General features: G+C 43.2%; 1 protein-coding gene across 2 annotated transcripts in view; it reads right to left on the reverse strand.

Moving 5' to 3' along the window:
- PARG (poly(ADP-ribose) glycohydrolase) overlaps nt 1-12,837 on the reverse strand; it is a 116,496-nt gene that overhangs the window by 29,644 nt on the left and 74,015 nt on the right. For both annotated transcript variants that reach the window (XM_075841758.1, XM_075841759.1), the window contains 5 exons: nt 8,473-8,552; nt 8,329-8,389; nt 7,474-7,549; nt 2,072-2,219; nt 1,042-1,120 (listed from right to left, as the gene is read on the reverse strand). In XM_075841758.1, the coding sequence (XP_075697873.1) occupies nt 1,042-1,120; nt 2,072-2,219; nt 7,474-7,549; nt 8,329-8,389; nt 8,473-8,552 (444 nt within the window). The remainder of the gene's footprint in view (nt 1-1,041; nt 1,121-2,071; nt 2,220-7,473; nt 7,550-8,328; nt 8,390-8,472; nt 8,553-12,837) is intronic.

Raw genomic sequence — 12,837 nt, forward strand, 5'->3', positions numbered from 1 at the left:
ATAATATATCTATAGGGCACAGATGTTTGATGCACAGAGACATCTGTAGTCTGCAGAGAAATCGTGCGGAGGCTGTTAGACTACACACGATTGTTCACTGTGCTTTGGCCATTTGGCAACGGTCTTCAATAGGAGAATTTATTGCTCAATGGTCGTCCGGTCTGACAACCTAAACATGCATAGAACCAGTACTGAAGTATTAGGCTATGTTCACACAGGGCAGATATGCTGCGTAATATTACACAAAGTATCCGTCCTGGAACCTGCAGGGAATTCCGCCTGAAAAACCGCACCAAAAATTGTAGTGAAGATTTTCGGGCGGAATCTCCGCTGCTGAAACAGTGCTGAAAAAACAAAAACTCTTAATAGTTACCCCCTGGGTGTTGTCATAGTGGCGCGTCCCTCGCTTCTCCGTGCAGCCCGGCCGCCTGAGGTGACCGCTGCAGATTGTGATTGGCTGCAGTAGTCACATGCGATAAAACGTCACCTGAGGAGGCTGGGCTGCACAGAGAACTGAAAAAAGCGTTGCTAGGACAACGCCCTGGTGCTAAGTATTAAAGTTTTTAAGAATTTTAAGCCGAAAAGTTTTTTGTTTTTCCCCGATTTGTGATTTTTGCGGCAGAACCGCAGCTTTTCCGCCGCAAAAATCACAACATTTGCTATTTGTTGCAGGTTTTACCTTCCCATTGAGTTCAATAGGGAAAATCTGCACAGAAGAGCAGCAATTCCACAGCATAAAGTGACATGCCGCGGATTAAAAACCTGCACGGCAGATCAATTTATGAACGTTTTCTCTGCACATTTTGTCCGCTGTGTGTGGATGAGATTTGTTTAAATCTCATCCACGTTGCGACTACTGGAATACGCTGTGGATTTTCCGCAATTAAATCAGTTGCGGAAAATCTGCAGTGTTTACGCTGTGTGTGAACATACCCTGACAACCATGTAGTGGTTCCCTCTCCTCCCATTCACAAAGACGTATCAGATCAGATCAAATACACTAGATATACTGGTAAAATCATGGACATTTTGAAAACATACCGTGGAGCCTGATCCTCATGAGCACGGTCCCATTTGTAGGATTCCGCATAACCTGTATACTCACTGTACTGCTCTGCCCCTACATATTAAAAAAAATCTGGTTTAATACAAAAAGCACAAACAGACCAAAGAAAACAAAACAAACAAAAAAACACAAAAATATAACCGTTTCTATTAAATATTCCGACTTATACAGGTTAGAGAAGCCAAATCTACCGCATATGAAGCCCTAACTACATAAAGGATAAGATGCACAGATGTGGAATAGACATTCACGTGCATTTTTTAACACTGTAGGTACCAATTACAAACTCAATCATTGACATAAGTATATAAAACAAGTAAATCTGCTTGGCGTTTAAGTCTTCAGCGTAGACGAGAATAAACAGGGCTCTTGCTCAGTCATCCTGCGGCTGGATAACGTTAAGAGAACGACACTGGCAATAACCATTACTAAGCTGATGCTAAGCAGATGCAGTCAAAAAAAAAATCACAGTAAATTTAATTTCTTTCCAATTTCTCCAGCTCTTGTACAAATTAAAGCTGCATAGTTACATCCATTAGACTTGAGTCACGAAGCCTCCGACGCAAGGAATGTAATTTATCGGGAAGAGAAAGTGTGGCAGAAGGAGAGGACTGGCCGGAGAGAAGAGATGGAAAGCAGCCAGCCACGTTACAAGAATGATGAAATGGCCATTTCCATTAATAGGACGGAACATTGTATCATTGTAATTCATTAACAGACACTCTAATAAACTAAAGTGGATTGGAAAAAGTACTTTTAAGTAGATAAAAAAAAAAAAAAAAAAAAAAAAAATCACATCCAAAAAGGAAAGTTAAAATGGAATTGAGGAAGCAATGTCACCTATGTCAAGGTAATACTGAACGCAGGAGATTCTCCGAAGCACACACTAACAATGTAGACAGCTTTGGTACCAGAATCAAAACGTGTCAGTCATCCTAATGGCTTTCTGTGACATTGAAGCGTAACCCTTCATATTTCTTTTAGAAAGGAATTCGATAAACTGACCTGTTATAATAAGGCACTCATTGGGATCCAATTCCTCTGTAAAGAGGCGCGACGCTATCAGTTCAGGATTGATGAGAAAACGGATCTCTTCCTGGACGAGACCTAAACTAGTCACACCACCTCCAACGTAGCGATTGGCAAAGTCCACCTATACATAAAGAAAATTGGTTTTATTTTTTCTGGCCAAAATACTTTCAACCAGGTAAAAAAAAATGAATACCACTTCCTAGGGAATATATTTTGTCCTTGAGCTATACAGTGATGTCCGCTACCAGCCCCACCACCAGCACATGTGATAAAATCCTCTTAAAGGGGTAGCTCAGTCCCATCACGTCTGTTTTTGTAAATACTTGTATTTCCCATAAAATAATTATGGAGTAACTTTTCTTAGAGGAATGGCTCAATGTAGAATTCTGTTACTCCTCCTGTAAATATATGAATACATTGACACCTGGATGCCATCATTTCCGTTGTCAATACAGTATGTTCTTACCCAGTCTGACACGTCCGCATTGATTGGACAGTGTCAGAGTGTATTACTGACAAGAGGAATGGTAACAACGAGAGGTCAATTTATTCATTCATTTCCAGGAGGCATAACAGAGGAAAGGCACAATGCAGTGTTTTACGAAAATTTGTTCCAGGATTAATATTTTATGGGGAACACAAGTGTTTACTAAAACAGACATGTCAGGAGAGGTGACAGATTATCTTTTATCATTAAGTTCTGCAACTTTCTCTTATCTATGTTGTGTTTCAATTTCTCGTTCTTTTTAATATTTCGTTAGTGAATAGAAACATACAGGAGGTTGAAAAGCTGTCCTGACCTACTGCTGAAGATTTGTTCCAATGTATTAGTGAAGGTAATCCTCAATAAAATAAAGCTAAGCTGAATACAGCAGCAGCTGCTTCTTCTGTTCTAAATTTCAGACAGATAATGCGAATCTTCACCTATGCTACACATTGTAACAAAACTACAGCTGTGGGAGAAGGACAAGGCAGTGGAAAATTTAAAGTAATAAACATTTCTATGTCAGAATGAACGGAAAAAAAAACACCAATAAAAAAAAAAAAAAAACATGGATCGCCGTGATATATGTATGGAACATATCTACACAATACATAAAAACGCACCTAAATGTGCATGAGCTTAGGCACGTGAAAACCGATCCACACCTTCTATTTAATGCCCTGCTGTGGTTTTCTATCACATAAAGGGTCCTGCATCTTTTATGTAGATTCACTTCCAATCAAATAACGGAGATGGCAAATACGCAAACATGGCCGCCATCTGAAAGTACCTCCAGGACTACAGTTACACCGCTGGCACCAAATAGCTCAATACACGGGCATTACATTGGCATAAATTGCCATTCAAAAAACAAATAAATATACTTTTTAAATGGGATGTACCAACTGGGTTAACACCAGAACTAGTAAAAAATGTCCCTTCTGTAAGTCTATTCAGGAGGGAGCATTACAGCTAAACATTTAAGACTGAACGATAAGCAAAGTGAATGAAAGGGAAGCGGGGAAGAGAAAGCTCTTTATCTAACCGACAGCCGAGCCTTTAAATTCCATATCACACATCTATGCACGACAGATCCATCAATCTCATATCAGCAACCAAAACCTATTGACCTTTAGCTGTCCGTGGCATATGATTCCATGTCATTTATCAGCAAAGGATCACTGGCCTACAACACACGGTGGGAAAACAGGTCCTAGGGACCACTCTGCTGCTGTCAAAACACTCAGAATGGGAATGTATTATCTGCTGTTGATACAATTTAGTAATTCCTTATACAAAAGAAGCTTGCAATGCACGGCTTGCTGCCAGCTCAGACATTGAAGATGTTGTGGACATGGATACATCAAAAACAAGTTCATTTATTGCTTCAATACAGCAGCGGTCCAGAATGTATTTATTTCTTGTTGCTTACATAACGCCGTAAGGATATTGTCATTACTCATTATAGTCCCTGTCCCCAATGGGGCTCGCAATCGCATTTCCCATCCCAAACAAACACCAATTAATATATTGGTATGCTTCTGGATTGTGAGATGAAACCCAAAACTGATAGAATTGGTGTAGTACCCAGAGAAAAGCCACTATCCTGCCTTATTTTACCTCCTGAAGTACAACAGAGCAGTCATCAACTTGCCCACCCATTTTAAAGATCATGAAATGACTCTGCTCATTCTATACAGCAAAGCCAGTATGAAAACTGGAATATTTCAAGACTTTTTTTTGGGTGTCAGTATACTCAGAGCGCCCTTACTCCTCATTCCACCAGCACTGCTTAGATGACTCGAACTTCTTTTTAAACATGATCCTGAAACGGATGATTTTGACAGCGCCATGTCTACAAAGGTATTTGAAAGCACTGCAACAGGATGCCATCAATTTATTGGCCTGAAATCTGCGGTCAGTTTTTTTTTAACTGATGCACCAGAATGCAGTTTCAAAATTCTGAATGTAATAATGATAGAGCTGTGCAGAGGATGTTTCTACTAATTAGCAAGACTGCTAAGCTGGGTCGGCGTCAGCACCCGGGCAATTTGTCGGGGCTCACTACACTTGGAGGGGCCCACTCGACCGCCGGGTGCTGCCGCTGCCGTCATGGCTCCTCCAGGAGTGGAATCCCCGGCCAAAACACTGCCGACGCTCTTGCTGGGAATTCCGCTCCTAGAAGGAGCCCTGTCTAGGAGCAGATTCCCCCCTCCCTGGTAGTACCACACAGCCCCCCTCCCTGTAAGTAGCACCTTTGAAGCTCCCTCTAGGAGTGGAATCCGCAGCGATAGCATTGCCGATGCTCTGGCCGGGGATTCCGCTCCTAGAGAGTCCCTGACGTCACTGTCCATATATGGACAGTGACGTCAGGGGCTTCTCTAGGAGAGAAATCCCTGGCCAGAGCGTCGGCAATGCTCTGGCTGGGGATTCCACTACTAGGGGAGCTCCAAAGGCGCTACCTACAGGGAGGGGGGCTGTGTGGTGCTACCTACGAGGGAGGAAGTGTTGCACCACCTACGAGGAGGGCTGTGTGGCGCCACCTACGAGGGAGGCTGTGTGGCGCCATCTACGAGGGGGGCTGTGTGGTGACAACCCAAGAGAGGGGCTGTGTGGCACTGTGGAACTACCTACAGGGGGAACTGTGGCATTAAATTTATGGGGGTATAAACTGGCGGCCTAACATTTATATGGGGGCATAAACAAGGCCTAACTTCAATATGGGGGGCACAAAGTGAAGTTTTCTGCCATTTTACTGCCGCCGTCAGTTCCCCCGCAAAGGGGCCCAATAAGTCTGAGTTGCCCATGGGCCCACATAAACCTAGACCCAGCCCTGCTGCTAAGAGTAAGGCTTTATTCACACTGCAATTGCAGTGAACGTCAGAGGTATACGTTAGGAATATTTCTCAACGTATACCTCCGACTAAAGCAACTGTATAGACATTCAGTGGCATCCATCGCCCATAGACTCATGTTAAAAAAAAAAAAACACATACCACGCGGTATGCTTTCTTTGCGGAATTTCTCTGTATGGAATAGCGCAGCAGACTACGCCATTCCATACAGATGAAAAAATAAAAAAGTATACCAACATTCACTAGCCTGGCGGAGGTACAACTGACACTCGTTTGGCCTCCGTCTGATGAATAGAAGGCTACGGGTACTTTTCTACTCAAAATATAACTTTTAGGCAGCATTACCAAAAATGTTGGCCATGCATTGTAGCTTCAGGGTTGCAGAGTAAACATCTTTGGAGGGAAACTCATTTTCCCACCGCTGCACTATTTTATCACCCAGACAGCTGGTACACATAAAGCAAGCAATATGGGTAATACACAGTCGAGTCACATTATTATGACCACCTCCTAGTTTCGACATCGGCAGTGCATAGCCCATAAAGGAAGTGCCGTTTCCTGGGCTGGCTTGGTGGGTATATAGGGTGTGTGATAGGCTGTCTGAACACATATCACTCAATGTTGCCATGGGTAAAAGGGGCGATTTATAGGAGTTGCAAAAAAGGGATGTTTATGTGCTTTGAGCCAAGGGTGGCGGTATTTCTCAAACAGCGCAGATGGTGAACTGTTCGTGTGCTGCTGTGGTGAAAGTGCATCGTGAGTGGACAAATGGCACCATTGGGATTAACCGACGTGAAAACTGCGGAGCACAACCTGCCATTGATGTGAGAGGTGAACGTCGGCTACAAACGTGAACGAGGGCTGAACGACACATTACAGTGGACCAGCTCATCGTGAAAATCAACCAGGGGGCTACCTGACATGTGTCTAAAATAACAGTTCAGCAAACCCTACTGCGTATGGGGCTCCAAAGCAGACGGATGGTCACTGCTTCTATGCTAACAAAGGTGCATCGGAAAAATGGCTTCAATTTGCATGGCAATGTTGGAATTGGACCACCGATGATTGGCAAAGGGTTACCTTCTCCGATGTGTCACGTTTTCTGCCTCATTGAAGGGACGGACGTTGGCGTGCAGGCGAAAAACATCAGAGAAGAAACACCCTGCAACCATTGCTGGAAGAACACAAGCTGGTGGCGGCAGCGTTATGGTCAGGGGTATTCTTTCATGGTATTCTCTCTGGGCCACTCTTCAATGTGGAAGGCATTCTGAACCGATTTGGGTATGAATCCATTGTTGCAGATCACGTCCCCCCATACATGCGGTTTGTCTTCCAGCAAGACAATGCGACATGTCACACGGCTAGAAATGTCCGACAGTGGTTGGAAGAGCACGACCAAGACTTCCAAGTACTTCCCTGACCCCCTAATTCCCCAGACTTGAACATCGGAGTGACCACCTCGATCGACTTGTTCGCCCTACGGATCCTCCCCCACGCACCCTCCAGCAAATATGGGATGCACTGCAGTCAGCATAGCTCCAGATACCGGAGACAACCTACCCTCACCTTATTGAGTCACCCCCAGCCCGTCTACTGCTGTCCGTGCTGCACATGGCGGTTACTCTAGATATTAGCTGCTGGTCATAATAATGTGACTCGACTGTGTATATAATAGGGAACTGAACTAAATCAGTTCCCTAAAATAATAAGAAAAAAATGAAGCTTCACCTTAAGAAGTGTAAAGAATAATGTGTGTAGCATTCCAACCCTTCAAAGAAAGATTTAAAGGTATAGTACGTGAGAAAACTTATCCATTGTGTTATGCTTAGTACCGGGCTTGAGGAATTGGTGAATGACTCCGAGATTCAAAGATCCCCAAAGAGAGAATGTGCGTGTCATATACTGTCCTCCGGCCCGATGCTAAGCAGAACATAATGAATATACAGTAGTTGCACAGACTGTGGAATATGATTGGTTGTGAAATGCTCGGCCTCATTTTGAACCATTGTTATTATGAGATTTGGGGCAGTCCTCACCTGCAGCATCCCATGTCCATTACCTTCGATCGTACCTTCACAAGTTATGTGGAGCTTTCTCAGCTTCTTGGTTGATCTAAATAAAACAAGATGTAAGCAACATACGAAAAATGAGAGATGGGCCTGTCTTAACCTCAAGATGGATATAATGTAGCACTAGGTGTTCATGAAAAATTCTATATAGCTGGTATGACCTAGAGTCTCTCACCTACTCAGCAAATACAAGACAACAGAACGCCGATTTAAGGGGCTCGCGATTTACTTTGCCCTTTTTACTGACAAGAGGGATATGATGCTTATTCAACAATTATCTTCCAGTAGTAGGGAACTCAATTCTAGGTGAAGAGTAGAAGTTGCGGATTCTTTTGGAAAAGAGGATACAACAATTTAACTTTGTAGATGGGATAATTGAAGTGAACGGGTCAGGCCTTTCTACAATAGGGCATCTCACAGGTGCCCTAACAAAACTAAAGAAGAGGGTGCAAAAGGGTCACTAAACTGCCCCGCGAAGAGCTGAGGGATTGGTCAGCTGAGAAGAATCATGTGACCACCCAAACAGGCCAAATGCCTATGAAAAGCTTCTAAAGGGTTAGGGTGATGGTCACGCTGCTGTTGGACCTACCAGATTAGCTTTGACAAGTCATAACGCACATGAATTATCCTACATTAAACCTACTACTTTTGGCAACGGTAACAAACATCTGTAGACATAATAAGCATTGGATGACTCTTGTTAAAGGGATGAACCACTACTGTTCTGCTGGTACATCTATACCTACGTAAGGAATAGGAAGCACCTCCTCCACAAAACATATATGATAGTACGACATGGCAGATACTAGAAAACCTACTTACTTTTCCCAATCTGGGAACCTGTCAATGCACTGCCGTGTGAACGTCACCAAACCCGTAGGTCCTGAAAACAGAGGACAATTAGCATTTCTCTTTGTAAAAAACCCAAATAAAAAAACAGTTCAAGGCGGATTGTGCCAAACTTACGTTTCTCTGTCACTCTTCGAAAATAACAGAATAATGTTTTCAGCTTCTCTGCCTTTTTGGGATTTTTTCCTTCAAATAATCTAAAATGAAAAGTTTATTCTAAAATTTTACAGGAACTTAAAAATATACAAAAGGCACATTGAACACATTGAGTTTCCAAGCATTCAGGCCATTCTTACATCCCTTGCATTGATACAATGAATCAGTAGTTTATGTAACGCTGTTATACTGAACTGTTGGTGCCCTGGTCACCAAATGAGAGTTTACGCCTATGCCCAACTTTCCTAAAACGGCGTTAAGATGACCACATTCAGGAGCTGAGCCGGACAACTAGGGGGGACGCATTGACTGCTTAAGCAGGACTAGCGCTCGAGCTGCAGGCCGGTAAAAGGAGAGGACCACCACAATACAATCTGAGTGATGGCGGGCCGCGGAATGCAGGAGTGCGGAACATCTACATATACACACGGGAAAAAAAAGCTTCATTTTTGTTGTGGTTTTTTCAAAAACTACAGCAAATAAAGCAATAGAGCCGAGATCGCAAATGCGGAACATAACATTTACTAGGAATGGACTAAATACTTTTAAAAGGCACGATGACTTATTTGTTATGTCCTCTTTCTCTAGTCACGGTGCTCCGCTATCCGTTTAGCACTTCCCACACCTTCATCCCTTTATCGGCTGTTCTTTTTTAGACCCTGGTGTCTGTGCATGCGGTTTGTCCGTACATCTTAGCGGCGTGTCTCCATGGTAACCTTCTCCCCGGCTTATATTCTTGCTTCTGCGCGGTTTGTGCCTCCACAAGGGACACACCTAACACATGGGCTGCTCTTTTATCCCCTGTAGACTCGCGGGATGTTTTCTCTACCTTCGTATCGTTCACGGCAGTTATTATCGGCCGCCCACTTCTCTTGATTTCTGCATTTTTACTATTTTACCTTCCCCTTTTTATTGGAGTGTGTTCTTTACAAACGGGGGGACTCTTTGCGGGATAACCCCTTTAATATTTGCCCATCCCCCTATACTTCTCCTGACAAAGCTGCTACGAAACACATGTTGGGGCGCTTGGGGCTCCCCACCATTTTCTTTGATAAGTTAGGTGTAATACAGCCAGTGCTTTCCCCAAATGATGTAACTTAGTAGTGCAGGATTCTACACAGAATTTTTGAACTACCAGTGTTTCAAAAGTTTTTTTACTCACATTTTTTGCCCATTGCTGTTGAATCTAATGCAAAGACCATGGGCAGAAAACGCAGCAAAACAACGCTCAGAAACGAACGCCGCAAGTTTTTTTTCTGCCTCCCATTGATTTCAATGCGAGGTCAGAGGCGGAAACCGCTCAAATAAAGTGCATTCCTCTTTTTTTTTAAGCATGCGGCCAAAAGCTGCCCGGAAAAAAAAAACACACCTCTGCCTCTTGAAATCAACGAGGTGCAATTTAGGCCATTTTTTGGCACGGATTCCGACATGATTCCTGTATCAAAATTAGCGCCGAAAACCTCTGTGTGAACTGACCCAAAGGGTATGTTCACATGGAGGAATTTTGCGGCGGACTCCGTGCAAAATTCTGCCTCCCATTTAATTCAATGGGAGTGGAAGCTTCATTTTCCCACCAGCTGATTATTTCGGCTAGTGGGAAAAAGAAGCGTCCTGCCCGATCTTCCGGCGGATTCCGTCCAAACCTCCCATTGAGGTCAACGGGAGGGAGGAATCTTATTTCCGTGGGACCCGCCCTGCAAAATCCTCCATGTGAATGGACCCTTACTCTGTTTTTGTTGGTTAGGTGCTACTCCAAACTTTTTAGAAAGCGTGTGCTTGGCTGTTCAGCTTGGGATACAGACGTCTTAGAGATGATCTTATTAACATATATTTATACATGTGTGGCCAATACAGAGAACTAGCACATGATCGGTTCCTTCCAAAGACTCTACAAAGGACAAGAGGACTCATAGCGTGTGGAAGAAAGACGTTTCAGACATCAATATAGGAAAGGATTCTTTACAGTCAGAGTAGTCAAACCATGGAATGCCCTTCCCCAAGAGGTAGCAATGGCAGATACATTTAAAAAAAAAAAAAAAGCCTAGATGCATGTGGATCTGTCTCAGAAAACCCGACGGTCAGCCTCGAATTTCAGTCAGAACACAGAAGTAGTCAAGTTGACAAAAAGTCTGGTGAAAGCGGCAAATTTCTAGGTGCTTTGGTTTCCGGGTACTATCCAGCCTCGAAATCTACTATTTTAATGCACCCCACATAGTAACATTCTTCTGTTCACTGGTAATCCATTCCAATTCCAAGTCTTTGCTGTTATAACGTGAAAACATTTTAATGTTACATTTACTGGTGCCTTGTTTCTTATTTAAAAACCCTGACTCGTGTAAGAAGGAACGCTCATTTTAAGGGACACTAAACCTACCTATCTACATGTGCTGAAGGCAAGCTATTGTTCTCTGCTTTCAGCTGTCTCCGGCTGTGGTCTTCTTTAACAGTCTAGTAAGTCATCTTCATCCATTATCACTACTTTGTGTCACATGTCCCCAGTTCTAAGAACCTCAAGTAGGAAATTATATATACTTTTTCTGCTCCCAATTATAAAAATAAAACAATAGTTATATAAGTCAGTCCTGCACAAAAGCTCTGGTAACAGACAATAACCACGTCGCTTTCTATGTCCATTGCAGATGGGATGTGAATGACCGGTTACTAACACAACGATGCACAACCTAAAAAGTCAAGTAAACCTAAAGAGTTGTAAAAGGAATGGATTTCTTTGGTAGTACTTTATGACCTCCGGCCACTGGAGTACAATGTGGGGCACCAATGGTAAATAACATGTAGAGTCCATTACTTGTGTATGCTCACAGCAAGATTAAACTACTACGTGCAAGACGTCCTGCCATTAGGAAATGTTGCCCCAGGAATCTAGAGGGGAACAAAGGAACACAGCAAGCACAAATACAGCGCGCAAAACACAAAAAGATGCATTGGGTTACAATAAAAGCAGATCCCTCTGGTCAGATCCCTACGGGTTACTTTCATTTAATGATCAATCACAACTCTGTAAACTTTACCGGGAGGTTTGATTTTTCATACAAAACACAAATTTCGATTGAAGTTATTCTAGAGCATTTTATACAAAATAAAAATCACAAATCTTATTCCATTCAGTTGTTTCTCGGTTATTCCGGCTTCTTGTAACGCGGTCATCCGCACACCAACAGAGGTCGTCACCCAGCTTTCCCATCTGAACCGGACGTCTGCCTCGTTCTATAGCAGTGTATGTGCCGCTGCATAACTAGGCAGATATGCCATATAAGGCCCTGATCACACTGAGGTTTTTTGCAGGCAGAAAATTCTGCCTGGAAAAATCGGCTCTGGATTTTTTTAAGTGGTTTTGCACCACAGGCGGTTTTTGCCGTTTTTTGTTTTTTTTTACCGCTTTCTTCAACAGGCAAAAGGAAAAAACCGCAAGTGTTTTTTGCCGTCTCCCATTGATTTCAATGGGGTTTTTGAGGAACAAAACGCCTCAAGATAGGGCATGTCGCTTCTTTTTCCCCCCGAGCGCCTCCACCTCCCATTGAAATGGGTGACAATTTCGGACGTATTTTGCTGCAGTTTCCACAGCAAAAAAACGCATAAAAAAAACTCAGTGTGAACAGGGCCTTGGAGTCTGGGCAAGTATGTCACTACCAAGACATGCCAGAATGTAATTTTAAGTAACATGACAGAAGAGAAGAACTTTATTATGGAGCTGCACCAGCTGCAGCGGAAATATAATGTATATGACGATATACATTATATAGCGAGGGCTGATGACCGTCAGCAGTTCCCCTCTCCGTATCACAGAGTAGAGGGGGTGGTCCTGAGCAGGTCCCATCTGTGACGTCCATATAGGGAACATGGACAGGAGTGGTCCTGATGGGACAACCCCTCCTATTTACTGTGGATTTTTGTAATAAAGTGACATTTCCACTACATACATGAGGCCTCATGTATAAAACTGGTCGGCTATCTCCCTTATAAAACTTTTTGGCTGCTGTGGGCAACAAGGTCACTTTCTCCGAGACCCTTTTTCTATACGTGTTCCTTACAGTAAATATTATTTTTGTCTGTGTGGAAAATTTTCCCAACAAGTTGCATGGCTGCATCAATTTCGGTTAAAGGGCATGTTCAGATGGAGGATTTTGCAGGCAGAAAAAAAAATATGCCTGTGGTTTACTCCGTGTTTTTCGTCCTCGGCCATTGAGCGACACAGGCAAAAAACGCAGTGAAAAACGCTTTTTCTGCCTCCCATTGACTTCAATGAGAGGTCAGAGAAGAAACCGCGGCAAGATAGAACATGCTGCCCCCCCCGCGAGCGACCCAAAA

This window comes from Rhinoderma darwinii, chromosome 11 (assembly GCF_050947455.1).
Source record: "Rhinoderma darwinii isolate aRhiDar2 chromosome 11, aRhiDar2.hap1, whole genome shotgun sequence".
Taxonomy (NCBI): domain Eukaryota; kingdom Metazoa; phylum Chordata; class Amphibia; order Anura; family Rhinodermatidae; genus Rhinoderma; species Rhinoderma darwinii.